At 40.7% G+C, this 23678-nt stretch overlaps 1 protein-coding gene across 5 annotated transcripts in view; it reads right to left on the reverse strand.

The window, feature by feature from the left end:
* Positions 1-734: 734 nt before the first annotated feature.
* STX11 (syntaxin 11) overlaps positions 735-23678 on the reverse strand; it is a 48756-nt gene continuing 25812 nt past the window's right edge. For all 5 annotated transcript variants that reach the window (XM_028121390.2, XM_028121391.2, XM_028121393.2 and 2 more), the window contains one exon: positions 735-2703. In XM_028121390.2, the coding sequence (XP_027977191.1) occupies positions 1838-2703 (866 nt within the window). In that variant the 3' untranslated portion in view covers positions 735-1837. The remainder of the gene's footprint in view (positions 2704-23678) is intronic.

The following is a 23678-nucleotide window of genomic DNA, read 5'->3' on the forward strand; positions in this document are numbered from 1 at the left end:
TTAATAGAAGTCGAATTCATGAACCATTCTCTCTCAGGGAAACTAGCTGGTGGTCTATATTCACAGTTTCACTTCTCTACAATGGAAGACATAGCAATGGAGCTATGTGAAGACATTTTTTGTTTGTTTTTGTTTTGTTTTGTTTTTAGGGAAAGGTAATTCGGTTAAAAGTGAAACATATCGGTGGGGTTAACTGAGAAAGAAATCGGGAGAAATCTGAGAGGAGCCCAGTGGAACTTGGTTTCCAGAATTCTCATATTTAACCATGAAATTAAAATTAGGTACAGGGCTGGATTTTTTCATGGGCATAAGGAGGTTCGTTGGTGAGTTCCAAAGAGTTCACATGCTCTTCATTCTACTCCTTTTTAAAATCTGTCTGAAAGACCTGAGAATTTTGACTGCTGAGTAAACTTGTTCATTTAGTAATAACGAGTAAAAAAAGTTAAGAGTTGACTCAGAAGAAAGACAGGAAGCATGGTAAACGTGGATGAGGGCATTACAAAGTTTGCAAACAAAACCAAATCTCTAAAACGTGATTTGCTAAACTATTAGAAGTAACTCAGGAGAGAAAGCAGGACACCCACAAGGGAATTCTGTTTCATCCTTTCTCCTTCTAGTCAAGAGTTCCATCCAGATGTTGCAGCCTCATGCAGCTAGTAGAAGAATTTTTAAGAATAATAATTGAAAAAGCAAACTAAGATTTAAATGGCCAAGATAAAAATACACAAAGGGGATGTTATAGTGTAATGTTTATTAAGCTAAATTTTATTTTAAATTACTCCATTTCAGTACATGAAAAGAATGGTCCACAGTAAAACAAAAGTAGTATTTCCAAGAATGTTATTTTATTATCTCCAGTTCTGTATGGATTTTCGCCTTTGACATCTGTCTCTACCACCACAACCGACACAGAGTGGTTCAAAACAGAATTGTGACTATGGACATGGGAGTGAGATAAACTCAAAACAAGCAAACCAACACCAGTGACCAGTAAGAGTGTTGCTCTTGATATTTATAGACCATATTTACAAAAGTCAAGTTAAACCAATTGGTCATCATGTACATGTCTTAATATTAGTACTTTATATTTACGTATTTATGTGCATTTATATTACCAAGTAAAAAGATAAATTTTAAATTATTTATGAAAAATATATAAAATATGACTGATAACATACTTCAATTTGAGTACGTGTTCAAAACTCAGTGCTTAAAAATATTTGGAAAAAATCCAACAGATATTCTGATGGCAGGTACTAAAAGCGAAAGAGATGAGGAAATAATGAGTGTTAAGCGTGATTTTAATAAGTAGGGGAAGTGGGCAGAAAGAAGGTGTACTTCTAGGCAGGGATCACACCGGATAAGGCAGATAAGACTCAGAGATGAAAGATGTACAGTTTTTCTCAAGATCCATGTCATGTGAAATTGAGCAGAACCAAGGGGCTTTCAGGATAAGGTAAAGGAATTTAAGTTTTGATAATGAGTTCATACTATCAGCCAGTGCAGAACCGACTTCCGCCTAAAGATTCGTTAGGAAGCATGCCCTGGACATTTACGGCACAGTCAGCCACAACGTCAGTTCTTTGTTGGGCTTCGGTGAAGAGGGAAAGGGTGCCACGTGCCATATAATGCCCTCCCACAACCGCCCTGGCTATCTGTCCTTACCGGAGAAGCACGGGTTGGCATGAGACCCCCTTCCCAAACACAAGCGGGGTGGGAATTCTCACACCTGAAAATTCTTCTTTCTCTAAGAAGCCCCTAGGACTTGGGGAAACTCACCCCTGTGCCGCGGCCCCCCAGATCTTCCCCGGGGTGTTTCGCGGCCGGGGCCGACCTGCTAGTTGAGGCAGGGGCAGCAGCAGCCGCAGAGGGTCCGGCAGGGGTTCTTCTTGTACTGCACCGCCTTGCGCACCTGCGCCTTGGCCTGGCCGGTGTAGTCGAGGGTCCTCTTCACATTGAGCTCGATGACGTTCAGCGGGTCTGCCTGCTCCTCCAGCAGCACCGCCATCTGCAGGAAGAGCTCGTGCACGTCGCGGATGCGGCTCTCCAGCCGCAGCAGCTCGCGGTGGCGGCTCTCGATCTCGTTGAGGGCCGCCCGCGCGCCCTTCACGTCGGCTAGCAAGTTCTCAGAGAACACGTCCCACTTGCCCTGCTCGAACATGTCCTCGATCTGCTCGCCCGACACGTCCTTGCCCATGATCTCCAGCTGGCGCTGGATGCGGATCTTGCAGTTGTGGCGCTGCTTCATCTCGGCCTGGTTGTACTGGTGCATGGCGCTCTGGAAGGTGCGGGTGAGCGCGCTGTACTGCGCCTGCCAGATGCGCGCCACCGCCGAGTTGGGGCCGTGCCGGGCCTCCGCCTCCTCGCTCAGCGCCTTCATGGCGCGCAGCTTGCGGTGGATGTTCTCTCCCCGGGCCTTGATGTCCTTGGCAATCGAGTTGGTGTCGCGCTTGATGCTGCTGAGGCGCCGCATGGACGTGAGGAAGCGGGCGTTCTGCTTTCCCAGCCGCTTCACGTCGGTCATCAGCTGCTGGTTTTCATTCTGAAGGTCCTGGATGTCTCTGTACAAGGACTCCAGGATGTGGTCCGTCTCGAACACTATGTCCTCGTGGGGCGAGTCCAAGTCATCGTCCCCGTCTGGGAACTGCTGGTCATAGTTCTTGGTTAACTCCACAAGTTCGGCTAGCCGGTCCTTCATCTTGCCTGCAAGTACAGACTGGGGTTAAACTCCTGCAGCGAGTCAAATACTTGCATTGAGAACACTGACGCCCAAAATCAAGAAACTTCTGCACAGCGCTCCCAATTCTTTATTCCCGGGTGTAGGCAACAAATACACTAAAGGAGCCAAATATTCTAGGACATTTGGCTCACAAGGAAAGGACTAACGGTGACCGAGAGGCGTGAACACAGCCCTACTTCATAGCCCATAAGGCCTCTGCAGCTCGGAACTCAATCAGCAATTTAAAATTTCAGTTTGCCTCAAAAAGTTAAAAATAGAACTACCCTATGTCCCAGCAATTGCACTCCTGGGTATTTACCCCAAAGACACAAATGTTGTGAAAAGAAGGGCCATATGCGCCCCAGTGTTCATAGCAGCAATGTCCGCAACAGCCAAACTGTGGAAAGAGCCGAGATGCCCTTCAACAGATGAATGGATAAAGAAGATGGGGTCCTTATATACAATGGAATATATTACTCAGCCATCAGAAAGGATGAATATCCAACTTTTACATCAACATGGATCGGACTGGAGGAGATTATGCTAAGTGAAGTAAGTCAAGCAGAGAAAGTCAATTATCATGTGGTTTCACTTATTGGAACATAAGGAATAGTATGGAGGACATTAGGAGAAGGAAGGGAAAAATGAGGGGGCGGGAATCAGAGGGAGAGATGAACCATGAGAGACTGTGGACTCTGAGAGACAAACTGAGGGTTTTGGAGGGAAGGGGGTTGGGGGGGATGGGTTAGCCCGGTGATGGGTACTAAGGAGGGCACGCACTACATAGAGCACTGGGTGTTATACGAAGACAATGAATCGTGGATCACTACATCAAAAACTAAAGATGTAATGTATGGTGACTAACATAACATAATAAAATAAAATTTAAAAAAATAAAATAAAATTTCAGATTGCATTAGGAACCAATCACTTTTTCTTGCTTTATGTTTTCCAATAGTTGCAAATCAAAACAGGCACAGAAAAAGGAAAAAGAAAAAAATATTTGGAAGGATAGAGATTTTTAAATAAGGACAATCAATGTACTTCCAGGGCTGTAGGGCCAGCTCTAAGTGCTGTTTTTTGTCTATTTCAGCAACTGCTGAGCATGCCTGGTCCTAAGCAACCTATCAGTTCTCAAAACAGTTACCATATAAATCATGGTTTAAAATGTGTTCTCTTAAAAATGTTTTAAAAGTAAAACATGCTTGAAGTAAAACAACAAAATAAAGACAAAAATCTAATGAGGAAGTATATAATTTGGACATTGAAATTTCCTTGCTCCTCTGTTCATTATCACTGATACAGACTTCAGTTTGAGTACCTGTTTGGGGGGGGTGACATCTGAAAATATATTTTGTTGGAAGATATTAAAAGTGAAAGAGATAAGAAAGTGTTTAATGTGATTTTAAAATAAGTAGGAGAGGTGGGCAGAAAGAAGATACCCTTCTAGGCGGCAATCACATAGCATAACCAGATGAAATGTCAGAAACAAAAGATGTTCAGTTTTTCCCAAGGTCCCTAGTGGTAAGCATCTTTAACAAAACTATTTGAAAAAATTTTTATGTGGAAAATTTCAACCATACATAACCCTAGTAGCAGTAATAAAGCACACTCTCATTTACCCCATTTAACCATCACATATTAGCAATATTTGTACTTTTGTTGTTGTTGTTATTGTTGTTATGCACATGCTGGTATTTTATTCACATCTGAATGCTAAACACAGTACCTAAATATAAAATATTCATTTAAATGTATATGAAAGCTCTCAGATGCTGCCTTACCCCAGGTTCCCAAGAAAGCAGTCTGAAGCAAATTTTATGTGCCAACATATTGCTCGTGATACAATCCCAGGGCCCCCAGGGTGAGGGGGAGAAGGGAAGTGAGGTGGGAAAGAACAGAGACAAATACCCAGCTGGCTACAGCTTCACAAAACAACACAGCCAGTTGCTTAGTCAACTAGAAGTCTCCAGAAACACTACATGGAGTCGTGGCACCTGGAACAGTCCATGAAAAGGAGAAAGAGGGAGTCATTTATTTATTGGTTCCTTCCTGTCTCCTGTCTCTTCTTGGTCAATATTCAGCCAGTGGACATTAAAATTCCTCTACTCTTCCAGGTTGTGTTATCCACATCCTCAGGGCAGCTACTGGGGAAACCAAGTCCTATGCCCATGACTGGGTGCTATTGTGAAACCAGGCATGACAGCACCTAAGCCTCTGTGGATGCATCGGGTCACCCCCACACAGTGGAGCTGATGTGGCTACCATCACAGCACACATTACAGAGGCCTTGCCAAGGTCTGGTCCTCGGGGGAGGGTGAGACAGATGGTAGTGTTAGGGGATGAGGTGACAGAGCAAACAGCTGGGTTCTTGGTTCTTCACTGATCGGACAGCAAAGAACTAGAGGGTAGTTGAGACTGAGCAAATCAGGGAGGAGTATAAACTGGATCTGGAACAGACATACACACAGATGAACATGGATGCTACTTTTATATTGGAATTGTGCATCTGTGTACACCTCCAAGTGTTACCTGCAATATATGCAATATCTGCATGAGATCTGCAATCTCATGACTTTTTGAAACAAGTTGGCAGCTCAAGCAGAATTTCCATGTTTTCATAAGGGTGGTTCTAATTCATTGCTACATAGCAAGGTAAAATAATGTTCTCTGCGTCCACATTTTTTCCAGGGAAGTGAAAAACGTTCATTTTTAGTAGCATGTATAAATGTCAAAATAATGAACATGTTCCCTTGTGCACAAGATTTTGTGGCTACAAAGATTCTCTTCCTACTGTATAATTTGCAGCAAAGAAGGAAAATGTAGTAGCACTTAATGGACACTCAATCTATGAGGGATCTTGATCTCAAATTAAAAGCTTCTCTCAAGTTGAAGTAATTAATTTTATTTCACCAAAGAATGCTGACAAGTTGGATTTAGTGATAAATGGGAAATGGTGAAATATTAACCATGGCCTCTCATCTGCTATGATCATTATTTACATAAATTAAGCAGAAGTTTTATTCCAAGGTGATGATTTTTAATACCCTGCTTAAAATGCCATTTTTGCTATCTGGTGACAAGAATCAATACCAGACCTTCCCAATGATAAGGAAGTGACTCTTCTAGAGGCAGGACTGAGAGGCAGAAAAAAGACCCAGGCTGAACCAAAACTACACCATCCCCTAGTCTGAGTCTCCTGATACCCCCAAATTTCCTCACTTTGAACAAAACTTAAAGGCAAACCACAAATTGGGGGAAATTGCAATATATGCATGTAATGGGTTAACATACTTAATATACTAAAACCTCCTGCCAAAACAAAATAAACAAAACCACTTGCCCAAACAAAGACAATGAAAAGGCAACTCATATATGAAGAAATCTAAATGCTAGAGAACATAGGAGTAGCTGATATGTATCAGGTGCTTACTGTAATACCAAGTGCTTTCTAGGCACTTGTCATGTGATACCCTCTTTAATCTTCACACAGATTCCATGAAGTAAGTATTGTCATTATCAGAGCTGGTACCCGAGCATAGGGAGATTAAGGAACTTACCCATGGTTGCCAGGAAGTGAACACTTGGGCCCTAGAGCAGCCCTACTTAACCACTACATTAACTTCTTCAGTAAATATATAGAAGTGAGTCATGAAGGACTTCACTACTAAACAAGGAAGTGCAAATTTAAGCAGTGCGATTTTCTTCCCCCACCAAGTTGCCAGGATTTAAAATAATAATAATAATAATAATGTTTAAAAATTGGTGAGGATTCTGGGAACTCTGAAAAAATGCTGGTAGGAGAGCAAATTGATAGAATCTTTGTGGGGGGAGGTTAGCAATATGTATCAAAAGCTTTTAAAATGTGTATTTGTTTTGCCCCATGTACATTTATTCTAAAAATTTATGCAACAGTGTGTGAAGCCCATTGCTGTAAATATTTCTATCATCATGCTGTTTTTACAGAAATTCAGAAATACTTTAAATGTGCAAAAATGAGGTATTGGCTGCTAAATCATTGCAGTTTAGAAGGCTATCTAATGGTAGTAAAGTATAAAAAAACATCTTACGTAGAAAAACTAGGTAAAGAGAAGAGGATGTGTAGCGCTACCACACATACATCCTGCAACAAGGACTTGAACAATATGCATCAAAATGTTAATAGTTGGTTTCTTTGAATTGTGGAATTATAAATGATTTTAATTACTTCCTTGTACTTTTCTGTATTTTCCAAAAATTTTTTGGAATATGATGCCCAGGTAGATTTTATAATTAAATAAAATCCCACAAAACTGTAAAAATTATTTGCTTAAAGGACTAATTTCTTAAGGTCCTTCTTTAAGACATATGCATTGCAATCAGTTAACACCTTATGTGACCTGGACAAAGTACATTACAGTTAGCTGGTATGGAGTTGAGCTGTATCTATCTGCCTAAGTTAGTATCCAATATATTCTACCATGCAACAGGTAGATGGTAGAGAGAATGGTTATATTTGATGAACCAGGTAAGAATAGGTGCCATCCTTGCTTCTTGGCCAAGACTTAGGAGGCACTACAATGAAAGGTAATGAATGGGTGGTTAAGGTAAAACACCACACACCACAATATTAGGAATCTGTTTGTTGGTCTTCCACTGGTCTTAGACGCGTCCCATGCTCTGTATTGTTCTCCTAAAGCCACAAAAAAGCTATTTGGGGGAATCATCTCATTCATATTATGAGCAGAAAAACACTTCAATCATACAGATAATGGCCTTGGAAGAAGATGTTCAGAGATAATCATTCCTTCTTAAGACCTAAAAGCCATAAAGGCATGGACCCTAAATCAAGTGAAGGCCTAAGCTCATTTGAAGGCTGAAGTCCGTAACCAGGTAAGGAGAGCGAAAGGAACAGTGTGGGAATTAAAGATTCTCTATGGAGGTGTAGAGGAGATGGTGGCCTTTACCTTGCCTGGCCCAACCCACCCCAGACTGAGTCGGTCCCACTGATCCAGAGGTCTTCTGGTTGCCAGGGAGCAAGCATTAGGAAAACTACAACAGAAAGTCAACCAAAGGGGGCCTGGGTGGCTCAGATGGTTAAGCATCTGCCTTCAGCTCAGGTCATGATCCCAGGGTCCTGAGATCGAGCCCCACATCGGGCTCCCTGCTCCTTGGGAGCCTGCTTCTCCCTCTGCCTCTCTCTCTCTCTGTCTCTCATGAATAAATAAAAATAAAAATAAAAAATCTTAGAAAGTCAACCAAAGAGAGGAAACCATCAAAATCCTGGAGGAGAACACAGGCAGTAACTCTCTCTAACATCAGGCATAGCAACTTCTACTTTGATATGTCTCCTGAGGCAAGGGAAACAAAAGCAAAAATGAACTATTGGGACTTGATCAAAATAAAAATGTTTCTGCACAGAGAAGGAAACAACCAACAAAACTAAAAGGCAACCTATGCAATGTGAGAAGATATTTGCAAATGACATATCTGATAAAGGGTTAGTATCCAAAATACATAAAGAACTATTTTTAAAGATTTTATTTATTTTAGAGAGAGATAGAGCATTGCAGGCAGGGGAGAGGGGCAGAGGGAAAGGGAAAAGGAGAAGCAGACTCCCCACTGAGCAGGAAGCCCAATGCAGGACTCCACGCAGGGCTCAATCCCAGGACCCTGAGATCATGACCTGAGCCAGAATCAAGAGTCAGACACTCAACCAACTGAGCCACCCAGGTGCTCCCAGGAAATAGACCCTTAACTATAGAGAACAAAGTGAGAGTTGCTGGAGGGGAGGTGGGCAGTGGGGTGGGTTAAATTGGTGATGGATATTAAGGAGGACACTTGTGATGAGCAGTGGGTGTTGTATGTAAGTGATGAATCAATAAATTCTACATCTGAAACTCACATTACACTGTATGTTAACTGACTGGAATTTGAATAAAAAGTTGGGGGGGAAATTTAAAAATAAAATATAAATTAAAAAAAAGAGGAAAAAAAAGTCAATCATGAAGCTGCTATTTCTAAGAATGTGGCCCAAAAGGTTGTATTCCTTGCTGTAGTTATACCAAAATATAGATGCAGGCACTGAAAGAACATCAAATTAACCTACACATCCAGTAGCTTGATTCTGAACTGTGAGATCTTAAAAAGGAAACTATGATAAATGAGAAAGAAAAATTAAACAATTCTTTTTTTTTTTTAAAGATCTTATTTATTTGACAGAGAGAGACACAGCGAGAGAGGGAACACAAGCAGGGGGAGTGGGAGAGGGAGAAGCAGGCTGCATGCAGAGCAGGGAGCCTGATGTGGGGCTCGATCCCAGGACCCTGGGATCATGACCTGAGCCGAAGGCAGATGCTTAACAACTGAGCCACCCAGGTGCCCCCAAAAACTAAACAATTCTATTGACCAGCCTGTCTCACTATGATAAAGAATAATGTAATACATTTTGGTAAATTGTATTTATAAAGTTGCTAAAATAAATCCTGCTTTGAGTCATGTGGAGATGAAGAATTCAACCAAAATTTCATGACCAACTACCAGAAATCTGCTCCTGTCTTTTAATTTCCTTTTCAGGCATGCATATCATGTGTCCTGAAAACAAGGTCCCACAGGGAAGAAAGGGGAAATTGTGTAATCCTTCTTTCATTGGGCAATTACATTTTATGTACAAAAAACATATAGGAACAGAGAAGTGATGGTAGCTCAGAGGTTCTCATACTTTAGGAGGCAACAGAATCTTCTGGAGAGCTGCAAACACTACAGATGCTTGGGCCCCTAGAGTTTCTGACTCAGTACTTCTAAGATGACCTTCAGGTGATTCCAGGGCACACTTAAACTTTGTGACCCATTCCATAGATAATGATCATGACAGCTTCTGATTCATAAGCATAATGCAGTTCTGGACCACTTATAATAGTCTTCATGGTTGGGTGATAAACAAACTTGATAGGGAAAGATTCAGAAAGACAGGAAAAGAAAGATTCAGAAGGCAGGTTTGGACATACCTCAGAAGGTCAATGAGTGGGGGTTATAATACACAAATAACCCATATACTGGATGCTACAAAGAACAACTATGAAAGTTCCTACTTGCTTCTAAGGGAACCAGTTGTAAACAGAACACAAGGTCACATCTCTGATCATACAACAGAAATGTTTTGCCTGCTTACTCTAAGGAGAACAAGAACAAAACTGTTCATACGTTGTTACGGGCTAAATTATATCACCCAGCCAAATTCATATATTGAAGCCCTAACCCCAGCACCTCAGAATGCAATTGGAGATAAGGTCTTTAAAGAGGGAATTAACTTAAAAGGAGTTCTTTATATAATCTCTATATTATTATACATTAAGCAATGCATACATTAAGCAAATTTTGCCTATTCCCAGAAAACAAAACCTTTCCTTGTTTCACAGCAATATGTTAAAGTATTTTTACAAGTAGTGAGAAACTTCAGACTTGGGGATACACAGTTCAATGCAAGGCAATGTGCCAATCATGTGAGGTTTATTACAAAAATCAACTTGTAGATTACAGAAGGGGAACAAATCCAAAAACACAGAAGGACTTTCCTTTCTGTATTTATGACAAAGAAATGTTTTTAGAGACTTTATTCTTCTTGAGTTCAGGAAGTTCCAGATTCTTGTTTCAATGGGAACTAAAAAAACACATTTAGAGAGAGAGACACACACACACACGTGTGCATAGGCTTTGTATAAAGTTATCAGCTATTAATGAAACTAAAAAGATCCTGCCCCATGATAGATAGTTCCAAATAAGGACTTTTGAGTAATGATTCCCTTACTTCAATTATGAAGGGTCCATGTTCTGATTTTCAGGACGTATAATCTATATCTCCTAGGTCCTGATTTTATAGCAATATTTTAAGTCTTGCAAACAAAAAATGACGATTACAAATCAGAATGTGTCTTTATGTCTAAGTCCACCACTGGTCCATATGGCATTTTAATGAGCCCTTGTGTAGGACCCTATGACATCCTCATGAATGCTAGAAGGGTGCCCCTTTCTCTGAGTGATACAGCCCTGAACCAGGGCAAAGCATCTGGCAAACGGCACAGGATGGATTTCCAGTCTCTCTCATCTTTGTGGCAAGTCACCCTTGTACTGGGCAGTCTGCACAGCCCCGTGTGGTTGCCCTGTGTGCTCCCTTCTTGACCTTCCTGCCCAATGGGTGGGGCCAGGAAGTCCCATGGATCCTATGTCATGGTAAGTTAGCAGTTACCCTCCAGGACACAACACAGGAACACAACGCTTAGCGGGCAACAAATGTACTTTCCCAAACAGGATGATTCAGGTCCACAAATAATAATTTTACTCAAACGAGTAAAACCTGGCATTCTGCTCTATTTCTTGATTTAAAAAAATGACACATCTAAGAGGTAAAAATCCTTCTTTGAACTTCTGAAAATTATAGGCTAAAATAGAAAGAGTCTCTAAAAAGACTTATCTTCTTACTGCTCTAAAGGTTAATTAAAAAAAAAAAAAACAGAAGTTGTGTTGGATCCAAAGTGCACTGGCAAGAACACATTTAATTGTTTAATTTTTTGTGGTTCACTCAAAGCATAACTTGAGAGTCTGAGGAGTATTATCCGAAATGGATTCTAATTATAAAATCTGAGGCTAGAAGAAATAATAATACATGTTTCTTACTTCCCCTCTTCATTAAAACAAAGCCAGGAGTTTTTCCAAAGCATTTCTGGGGAATCTAATCTAAAAAAGCAGGTAGTCTCCACTTTTTAATCACTCTATTCATTTGCTGCTTCCTGAAACTTTCACTTTTCAGTTCCCTCAATCAGACTTCTCAGCCAACGTTTGGAGAGAAGGCAGTCCAGTGTGCATGGCCAGTAGATCACCAGTGGGCAGGAGGGATTTTACTTACAGCAATATGCTTTCAGATGCATTCTACAGATACGCACTGTAAATCAAAGTCCATACATTCTGCTCTATAGCTGACATTTATCAGCTATATCAGCATTTGTAGAGTGTCCAACACAGTGCTAAGGACTGTGTGGTCTCTATGAGGCCCTGCTGTCATCCCTGTTTTACAGGAGAGGAAACTTGAGGCCTAATGAGTTAAGTAACTTGCCTAAAGTCACACTCTAAGTAAATGTGGAGCTGAGGCCTGAATCCAGAAAAACTGACTTGAGAGCCCATCTATAAACCACAAAGCTACATTAGCTTCTTTTTCCAGAGACTCCTTGATAAAGGCTTTGAAATCTTTAATCTTCCTTGATATATTTTTATATATTAAACATATATTAATACATATAATATTCCATTATATTCCATATATATAATATATATATATTCCATACACAGGTATATGTGTCATATGTATATATAATGGAATATTACTCAGACATCAAAAAGAATAAAATCTTGCCATTTGCAATGATGTGGATGGAACTAGAGTATATCATGTGCTAAGCAAAATAAGTCAGAGAAAGACAAATACCATATGATTTCACTCATGTGCAATTTAAGAAACAAAACAGATGAACATATGAGAGGGGAGAAGAAGAAAAAAGAGAGAGGGAAACAAACCATAAGAGACTCTTAAAGATAGAGAACAAACTGAGGGCTAATGGAGGGAGGTGTTAAGGAGGGCACATGTTACGATGAGCCCTGGGTGTTGTATGTAAGCAATGAATTGCTGAGTTCTACTCCTGAAACCAATATTGCACTGTATACTAACTAACTAGAATTTAAGTCAAAATTTGAAAAGAAAAAAGAAAAAAAAAAGGAAGAATTCTTTAATCTTCTAGGGAACTATTCCCTGTCTGAGTGCATTTGAGTTGCTATAACATACCACAAGCAGGGTGGCTTATAAACAACAGAAATTTGGGCGCCTGGGTGGCTCAGTTGGTTAAGCAACTGCCTTTGGCTCAGGTCATGATCCTGGAGTCCCGGGATCGAGTCCCGCATCGGGCCCCCTGCTCAACAGGGAGTCTGTTTCTCCTTCTGACCCTCCTCCCTCTCATGCTCTCTGTCTCTCATTCTCTCTCACAAATAAGTAAATAAAATCTTTTAAAAAATTAAAAATAAATAAATAAACAACAAATTTATTTCTCATAGCTCCGGAGGCCAGAAGTCTGAGATCAGGATGCCAGCATGGTTGGGTTCTGCGTCTGGTGGTGGCCTGCTTCCTGGTTCATAAATGGCTGTCTTCTCCCTGTGTCCTCACAATGCAGTAGGAACAAGCAAGCTTTCTGGGGCCTCTTTTGTAAGGCACTACTCCCATTCATGAGGCCCCCACCTCATGACTTAATTGCCTTCCAAAGACCTGTTAGGGGTTAGGATTTCAACATGTGAATTTTGAAGGACCCAAGCATTCAGACCATACCCTTCCCCAATCGAGGTTTTATATCTGCAACAATTATTAGCATCTAATAACCCAGATATGAAAGAACACATGAAAACCATGGCACCATTAGAGCAATTACCTTCTTTCTCAAATAATTTCCTCACATCAGAGTTTCCCCAACACTGCAATGCTTTCATTATTAGAGCCTCTGTTACTCTATCAGACAGAAATAACTCATCACAACTTGCCAAAAGTCCACAGAAATAATGTTCATAGATAATTCTCTTATAACAAAGATTCACTGTATTTAGGATTGACTCAACTATTGAAATAACCAAGCACTGATACTTGGGAATAGAAATTTTACAGTCAGGAGTGTGGAAGTGATAACAGAGGAAAGGCTAATGAATGAACTTGGTAAGGGAGAGAGTAAAGACAATAGACTTCCAGGGTCAAGGTTCGAATCATCTGTACAAGTTTTTCCACTCTTATCTGTATGAGGATTTACAAAAAAAACCAGTTGCTGTATTCTACATCTGATTTGGCTTTGGCCCTGGAATGTGAAACAAACCTGTGACTGAGAAATATAGAAGAAATCTTTGGAGGAAAAAAACATCATGGGGAATAAAAATGTTCAGTCCAGTATGTCTTTGATTAAACTTTCATATTTTATAAGTATTCCACAGGGTACTTTCTTTTTTTTTAAGATTTTATTTATTTATTTGACATAGAGAGAGAGAGACAGAGTGAGCACAAGCAGGGGGAGTGGCAGGCAGAGGCAGAGGGAGAAGCAGGCTCCCCACAGAGAAGGGGGAGCCCGATGTGGGACTCGATCCCAGGACTCCGGGATCATGACCTGAGCTGAAGGCAGTTGCTTAACCAACTGAGCCACCCGGCGCCCTCCACAGGGTACTTTCTTAAAAAGGGGAAATCAGTAGAGTTTTCAAGAATCATAAATGACCATTTCTTTCCCAACTCATAATACCAGTTAAGGACCATCCCACAGAATCTGTAGATATTTCTTTCCTGTTCCTTTTTCTCTGAGACAAAGTCCTGTGAGCCACTGATTCTGATCCTGTTGGCTGCTTACTTCTCTTCAATTCTTCAAGGAAACAAATTATTATTTCTAGCTGACAATTTTTACATGAGTGCAGAAAAATCTTAGTTATCCAACATCATCACTGCGGGTTTTTCCATGTAAGTGACCTTTACCTAACTGAATTTTCTCCCTTCAAAGAGGAAAGGGGTTCACTCATTTTTGTTGAAAATTTTCTTCTAAAATGCACTGATGTATTTCCTTCCTTAAAGAGAAGACTTTGGATACAATTTATTGCTGACTCAGATTTTCATTATTAACATCTCTGAACAGTATGGGGATACACTTTGTTTTCAAACGTTTCTCTTGCCTCGGGGTTAAAATGTCAAACCTTACCTCAGTTATTCCCAGCTACGGATATTCTTCTCATTCCCTTTTACAGGTTGTAGCAGAAGTTAGTAGGAAATTAGATAAAAGCCAAGCATTGAATCATGGTAAACTACCTGTGGGTCAACAACCCTCTGGAATCAAATGTACTAAGTAAAGCAAGGAAGGAAAAGCTAATGTCAGTGACAAACTGAGTGTCCAATATGAGCCAGTCTCTGAGGAAGTGAGTAGGCTGGGATTTAAGCCCACATCTCTCCAGATCCTACGTTCATGTTCTGTCCACTCAATCTTGCGTGGAAGCTGTGTGAAGAGTTGAGGGTATGTGGTATAAGTATTGCTAAGAAGAAACATTTGTCACCACTCTGACATTTCCCTCCCTGTAGACATCTCTCGCCACTTCCTCCTGCCAAAGGGCACAGAGTTGCTTATCTGACTGGTGAATGTGGAAGGAGAAATTGCCCAGGATAGCCCAGCCTCTTCTTCCCTCTTCCTTTTGAAAGACGGCTTACCACCGAGAACCCGTGCTTTCCCCCGCTGTGCTCATGGGTGGGAGTGGAGAGGTCAGCTGATGGGGAGGGCACGTCCATCTAACTTTAGGTTCAGTGACATAAAGCACAGTTCCCCATCAATGAAGCCACTTCCTCCAACCTTGTCTTTATTGGTAACAAAGGTAACACTTCGGCCTCTGACTGTTTTATCCTTCTATTTCAATGGGTATGGCAATCAGATGGGTAAGGGGAAGTTATTTATTGCATTCCCTTTTCAATCAACCCAATAATTATGTCAAGTAAATTCAGAGAAGCAGGAAGACTAGTGATTATCTTGCACCCATGCCTTAATTCTAAAGATGAGGAAAGAGAAGCTCATTATGTTTAAGTACCCTACAAATAATGGTAAAGAGATGGCTATTAGTAAGGGGGAAAACTCTTATGGAATAGATATTTCCATTTATAGCAAAAACTGGGAAAGTGGCATGCAAAATGTGAGTGTTGATGGAAAGAGGGACGAGGAAACTATGCAGCCGTAGGGGGAAAGGCAACCCATATTAAGTAGCAGCCAGACAGTGTCTTTGGCAGCACAGAAGACTGAAAACACACACAGTGAAGGCTGGATCCAGCTGCAGAGGTCTCCAGGCTGAAGGCTGAGAGTGTTCATTGAGTGCTTCTAGCTGCATATAAGGTTCTGCAAGAGAGAGGGGTGCTAAAACCTGAATGATTTACTTAATAAGCATTATGTAGAGAAAAGAGAGAAGAGCCAGAATTCACGAGATTGGAAAATAAAACCGTTTACCTTCAGTCTCTTCAATTGGAAGAAAAGATTTGTATAGGAAAAAATGGCCTCAGAATAAAGACCTTGGTAAAATTTAATGGGATGCCTCGTAGACCTTCTCAGCAGGGCAAAAGGGACTCTGAGACGCCTAAACGTGTGATTTCACGGCAGCGTGACACTCGGCCCAAAGTAGAGAGAGATTCGTCTTGAAAAAAAGTGTGGACTTGAGTTTTAGGGGCGGGGACTCTCTGGGATTCTTAGGAAATCCACAAGGTTTTACGGAGAGTTTTCCTGATAAGCACAAAGGCAAGACAAAATTCAGAGGAAAAGAGGCCTCAGGATGCCTGCTTTCCTATGAGCAGGAAGTAGGCTAACAAAGCTATTTAGAAGCAGAAATAAGCCATTTCTTACAGGAAAAGAGGAATGTTTCAGAAGGTGGAGCCAGGAGCAGTGGAGAAATAGGTACCCGTGAACCAGTCCTGAGACACAGAACTGGGTCCTAATCAATCACCCCCTGGCCCAGGAGCAGGGGTACCAGCAACATGGACCTGGATACAATTGCCATGGAACTGTGATGGTTATTTGTATCCTGTGAATGTGTTTTTACTTTAATGGATTATGTCTTTTGTTTATTCTTTCCCTGTTTCATCATTTTATGTTGGGTGTGTATGGGGAGATAACTGGGTTTTTTTGTTGTTGTTTTTCATAGTCTCAAGATCAAGAGGATCCACATGCAAAGAGCTGGGTCTGAGAAGTCCCAGAAGTATCCAGAAGTGATGCAGGTCATGGATGAGCCTCTGGACCTAGAAGCTGATGCCATAATGAGACTCCCGAGAATCCCAAGATGAGGGGGAACATGAGAGAAATGTGAATACACTTTGCTGGAGGCAGACTATATTTAATTGCACAAAAAGGGCCACAAATTCTCAGCTGTACCTATGAGCAAGAAGTTGTGTCAATTTCTCCACCCTCTGAATCTGGGCTTGGCCAGGAGACTTGCTTTGACCAAGAAGACAATAGAAATCATGATGCAAGTGGATGCCTGGAAGAGCACAGCACACTGGGGCTTACCCTCTCTTATTGCTGGGAACACTGAAACCACTACGTGGAGGCTCAGGCTAGCCTCCTGGAGGATGAGGACCACATGGAGACAGCGGCAGCCCCGGTCACCCACCACTGCAGCTGGATGACTGAGTTCAGCTGAGCCAAGGACAAGAAACACCCAGTACTTACTCTCCACCACATACTGTTGTAGAAGATTTATATGAATTACCTCATTTAATCCTCATAACTGTGAGGAATAACAGTATGATTTGGGGAGTAGTTTGTTATCCTGACAAAGCTGATTGACATTTCCCTCTTTAGGTTTCTCTATACCCCATGGTAAGTATCCTTCTTTAAAGAGGAACTAAGAAAATGACATGAATCATGGATAAATCATAATTTTTAAAGTAAATGCTCAGGCATTTAGAATGTAAGTTTTTCATTTGTGATTTAAAAACACAAACATAGAAATCCCTATCAAAATACCATCAACGTTTTTCACAGAACTGGAACAAATGATAAGACCCCATTAGCCAGGGGAATGTTGAAAAAGAAAACCAAAGCTGGTGGCATCATAATTCTAGACCTCAAGCTCTATTACAAAGCTGTAATCATCAAGACAGTATGGTACTGGCACAAAAACAGACACACAGATCAATGGAACAGAATGGAGAGCCCAGAAATGGACCCTCAACTCTATGGTCAACTAATCTTCAACAAAGCAGGAAAAAATGTCCAATGGCAAAAAGACAGTCTCTTCAACAAATGATGTTGGGAAAATTGGACAGCCACATGCAGAAGAATGAAACTGAACCATTTCCTTACATCACACACAAAGATAAACTCAAAATGGATGAAAGACCTAAATGTGAGACAGGAATCCATCAGAATCCTTGAGGAGAACACAGGCAGTAACCTCTTCGACTTTGACCGAAGCAACTTCTTGCTAGACATGTCTCCAAAGGCGAGGTATGCAAGGGCAAAAATGAAGTATTGGGACTTCATCAAGATAAAAAGTTTTTGCATGTCAACAAAACCAAAAGACAACTGACACATGAGAAAGTACTCAACATCACACTCGGCATCAGGGAAATACAAATCAAAACCACAATGAGATACCATCTCACACCAGCCAGAATGGCTAAAATTAACAAGTCAGGAAACAACAGATGTTGGCAAGGATGTGGAGAAAGGGGAACCCTCCTACACTGTTGGTGGGAATGCAAGCTGGTGCAGCCACTCTGGAAAACAGTATGGAGGTTCCCAAAGAAGTTGCAAATAAAGCCACCCTATGACCCAGCAATTGCACAACTGGGTATTTACCCCAAAGATATAAATGTAGTGATCCAAAGGGACACTGGCACCCCAATGTTTATAACAGCAATGTCCACAATAGCCAAACTATGGAAAGAGCCCAGATGTCCTTCGACAAATGAATGGATGAAGAAGATGTGGTACACACACACACACACACACACACACACACACACACACACACAGGAATATTACGCAGCCATCAAAAAAATGAAATCTTGCCATTTGCAACAATGTGGATGGAACTAGTGGGTATTATGCCAAGCAAAATAAGTCAATCAGAGAAAGACAATTATCACATGATCTCACTGATATGTGGAATTTAAGAAACAAGGCAGAAGAAAGGAAAAAATGAAACAAGATGAAACCAGAGAGGGAGACAAACTATAAGAGACTCTTAATCTTAGGAAACAAACTGAGGGTTGCTGGAGGGGGTGGGGGGTGGGGGGATGGGGTAACTGGGCGATGGGCATTAAGGAGGGCACATGATGTAATGAGCACTGGGTGTTATATAAGACTGATGAATCACAGACCTGTACCCCTGAAACAAATAATACATTATATGTTAATTAATTGAATTTAAATTTTTAAAAAATAAATAAAAAAATAAAGTAATAAAACTGATTTTGGGAGGGAAGTAAAAAAATAAAAACACAAACATAAGCAGCATGTACCAAATGACTGTCATGATGCTATATGTCACCTACTTGATCATGGTTCACTTGCATACTTGGATTTTAATGCAGTGTACATTTACAATATTCTGTTCATATTGTATGCAAACATTAATAATACACAAAAAAGGAGTATGTGTTTCTTAACATGTCTGAGGACAGCCTTCCTTTCCTTTTGAAGATCGTGGTCATAATCATAGTAAAGAGAGAGAAAAAAAAAAACGATGCTAAAAAAAGATTATCTCACACACAAGCAACATCCACAAGAAAGACCAGAAACTGTTTAGTAATGCAGCGTGCTAAGTAAGAGTGCTTGAGCGGTGGGGGTAGGACAGCACAAAGACACAGCACTTTTAACCTTGGTTGGGTTTCAGTCTGATAAGAGGTTCTGAGAACTTGAAGAGCCAGTTTTGAAATGGAGGTAGACGGTTTCAAGTGTATCATAAGTCTGTCATTCAGATTGCCAAAATAAAGAACACTGGGTAGACAAAAATGCAACCTCTAAACATGTCCACTGTCATGTTCCAGATGACCAGAGACGTTTCTTGCTATCATACTAAAAAAAATAAAAATTAGAGGGATGTGAACTAGGTTTCGAAGAAACATCAGAAATTGATTATGGCCCTATTAAACTCTCAGATCGTTAAAGGCAATCAGGGTACTTCTTTTCACAGTTGTATACTCTCCTTAGGATTCCGCATATGCTCAGGGAAATGTGTTTTTTTTTTTATTATGTTATGTTAATCACCATACATTACATCATTAGTTTTTGATGCAGTGTTCCATGATTCATTGTTTGCATATAACACCCAGTGCTCCATGCAGAACATGCCCTTTTAATACCCATCACTGGGCTAACCCATCCCCCCACCCCCTCCCCTCTAGAACCCTCAGTTCGTTTCTCAGAGTCTATAATCTCTCACGGTTTGTCTCCCCCTCCGATTCCCCCCCCTTCATTCTTCCCCTCCTGCTATCTTCTTCTTCTTCCTTTTTTTTTTTTTAACATATAATGTATTATTTGCTTCAGAGATACAGATCTGTGATTCAACAGTCTCACACAATTCACAGCGCTCACCATAGCACATACCCTCCCCAATGTCTACCACCCAGCCACCCCAGCCCTCCCACCCCCCCAACTCCAGCAACCCTCAGTTTGTTTCCTGAGATTAAGAATTCCTCCTATCAGTGAGGTCATATGATACATGTCTTTCTCTGATTGACTTATTTCGCTCATATGCTCAGGGAAATGTTAAGAGAGTGGCTAAGTGTTGAGCCAGCTCTGCCACCACTGGGTCTAGCCCGGACTGCTTTGCTTTCAGGGTTCCCAGCAGTAAGACAGGGCAATGCTTAATAGATGAGTGCTTTTCAAACCTCTGCTTACGCCACATTTCTTCTCTCTACCTTATCTTCCCCAAGTATAAATACCTTCTGCATGGGACTGTGGACAGAATGAAATGAGATAATCCACGTACAGGTCTTTGAAGAGTGCCTGGCAGAGTAAGCTCTCTTATATGCTGTTATTGTCTCTTCGTGATTTTTAATTCACTTAAAAAGGCAAAGAATATTCAGCAACTATAATTGTATAAATATTAGTATAAATAGTGCATTTGCTAATATATTACCAACAGTTTATTACCCATCTCACCTATAGTCATAAGTGAACCCTCATATTTGGGTTTAAATAATTTTTGTTTTAATGCCCTTATTATAAATCTTTTCTGAGTACAAAAGCAACACATGCTCTTCTTTATTTTTATTTTTTTAAAAGATTTTATTTATTTGTCAGAGAGAGAGAGAACACAGCAGGGGGAGTGGGAGAGGGAGAAGCAGGCTCTCCGCTGAGCAAGGAGCCTGATGCAGGACTCCCTCCCAGGACCCTGGGATCATGACCTGAGCAGAAGGCAGATGCTTAACTGACTGAGCCACCAGGTGTCCCAACACATGCTCTTTTTTAAAGAAGAGGGGAAAAAAACCCAAAAAACAAAAAAACAGAATTGTTTCACTTGGAAAGTAAAAATGTCACATCATCTAACACTACTATATATAATAACTATACATAAAACAACCAATCCAGACTCTTTTCTATCTTACAAGGTTGTGAATACTTAAGAGACAACATTCAGAACTGATCCTGACACTGGGAAATACGGAATGGTTCCACAGTAAACCACAGGAGTTCTCTGGGGTTTCTTCCTGCCAGAGGCATCCCTCAGGGAAGCAGGCCTGTAGGGCACATCCCTCTGTATTTTCTACCACCAACATTTTTGTGCAGGTGAAATCAGACACAATGAAAACAACCTGGAAAGGGGAAGGAAATTCTAAAAAGGAATAGAATCCTTCTTTTTTGCTTTCATGTTTAAGAATCTCAAAATGGTGATCCCAAATCCACACATCCCAGAGACGGTAGAAGAGTCTTAAGGGGCTCTGTCAGTCTGAGGACTGCTATCTTCAAGATTCAGTGTTTATAAAGTCAGTGACCAGGTTTTCTTTGGGGAGAAGATTAATAATTTTAATTCAGTAAACATCCACTGAGCATCTCCCTCATACATGTCTCACAAAAGTAAGCCCTATTCCCCACCCCAGTAGTAAGTAAAGTTTTGTTGTTAGTAGTGGTAGGCTTTGTTTTGCTTTCCAGTTGGATACAGGACCATGGAGGGAAGAAGTCTTGTCCCTCAGCTAGCTGACATGAGTCCTGAAAGGAAATGTGGTGTAGGAGAGAGGGTGCTCATCTAGCCATCAGAGGACTTATCCTCACTTCCATCTCCAGCTGTATAAAGTCGAGCAAAACTTCTCATGACTTGGAGTGGCAGGTTCCTCACCTGTAAAATGGTAATGACACTACCTATCTTATAAGGGTCTTTTGGGGGGAAGGTAGGGGTGGAGGAGATCATTAAATGATGTAAGTAATGCTCGTAAAAGCACTCTATATATCTGAAAGTATTCTACAAACATGGTATTAGGAATTATTATGTTGTACCATTGCCATCCATCATCAGTTTACTTCTCTAGGTAGTTTATTCAAAATTCTACAAGTACTACCCCTTAAGACACATGTACAGACCATGTGATCTAAAATGATCCTCCAACACCACACAACTATTCTACTACCAGTTTTTATATTATTAAACTACTCAGGGGACAGAATATTAATGCCCTATATTCACTCAGAACCACAGCAAAGTAGGAGTTGAAGTTTTTCATTTACTGTATGAAGGAGGGCCAAGGGAACAAACTCCTTTATAATGAAAACTTTTATTTCAAAGTGAATATCTCACATTATCCCTGTCGAAGAAGACAAACAACAGCTCCTTGCAAAACAAAAGTAACAAACTAGAAAGCAGGAGCTGACCAAACTTCTTACACATTTACCCCAATAAAAACCGTTCCACGTAGCAGTTGTGCTGTTTAGTGCTATGTAGAATCAACACCTTTAGGTGCTGAGAAGTAATCTTAACAGACGTTTTAATATTAATAGAATTTACAATTTCCCTTACGTGGGAGCTTCTATTTTGGATAAAAGGGAAGTTGCATCTTTACAGAGGTATTGGTAACATTCATAATTGGAATCAATAGATAATTCCTATCTGTCGGGTGCCTGGGTGGCTCAGTTGGTTAAGCATCTGCCTTCAGCTCAGGTCATGATCTCAGGGTCCTGGGATTGAGTCCCACATCGGGCTCCCTGTTCAGCAGGGAGTCTGCTTCTCCTTCTCCCTCTCCCTGGCACTCCTCTTGCTTGTTCTCTCTCTCTTTCTCTCTCACCCACTCTCTCTCAAATAAACAAATAAAATCTTTAAAAAAATTCCTATCTGTCCAAAATTGCAGAAAATTCTCTAGCTAAAGAATAATTTTATCTATTCCCCCATGCACAGACTGTCAATATCCCTGTAGATTAATTCCAACAACCATAAAATGCATATAATTTTAAGCACCATAACTTTCTGTTGAGTATTTATTAGATTTTAGCATTATATTAAATATCTCAATTTTATTAGCTAAAATATTTATAACAGCATAGAAATGATGGCATGTTAGGTTTATTTTATTTTTATAAACCAAGTTGAGCACCCTGTTAACTAGATTTTAAGTAACATTCATAAAATAAGCTATGGGATTGCTGTTCCTGTGCATATCTTTCAGGATGCATGTGTTTGCCTGGGCTACTATGAGAGAGACTTTTATGTGTTTATTCAACAGGTATTTGGTGAGTACCTACCATGTGCCAGGCAATATAAGAGGATAAGGTTAGGGCGCCTGGGTGGCTCAGTTGGTTAAGCGACTGCCTTCGGCTCAGGTCATGATCCTGGAGTCCCGGGATCGAGTCCCGCATCGGGCTCCCTGCTCGGCAGGGAGTCTGCTTCTCCCTCTGACCCTCTCCCCTCTCATGCTCTCTCTCTCTCTCTCTCTCTCTCTCTCTCTCTCCTCGCATTCTCTCTCTCAAATAAATAAATAAAATCTTAAAAAAAAAAAAGAGGATAAGGTTAGCTCAATGAGCAAAACAGATGTGGTCTCGGTCTCTTCAAAGTATTTTTTTAGATAAGCAACAACAGAAAAAAAAAGCTTACAGAAAGCACTTTTAAAGAAAAAAATGCAAATTTAGAAATGTCAAATAGGCTTCTGATATACTTAAAGTACAGACAGAGCTGAAACCAAAACCGACTTATGTAACTTCCTGATTTTCGACACACTTAAAGACAGAACTATGAAGATAATGAGGGAGCTACCTCTTCGGTTTTCTGTGCAATGACAAAAAGTTTCTTAGTTTCAACAACTGTTGTCAACTATGACACAAAGATATAATAGTTTAGTATTTAAAAGAGGAAGCAAAGTCTAATAAACCTGCATTGAACTCCCAATTTGCTCTGAACAAATTGGAATAACACTACCAACCTCAAGGGGTGCTCAGCAAGGTGCCTGACACACAGTGAGTGA

Source organism: Eumetopias jubatus, unplaced genomic scaffold (genome assembly GCF_037043125.1).
Source record: "Eumetopias jubatus isolate StellerSeaLion01/CBP00866 unplaced genomic scaffold, mEumJub1_p1.0 scaffold_6, whole genome shotgun sequence".
In the NCBI taxonomy this organism is placed as follows: domain Eukaryota; kingdom Metazoa; phylum Chordata; class Mammalia; order Carnivora; family Otariidae; genus Eumetopias; species Eumetopias jubatus.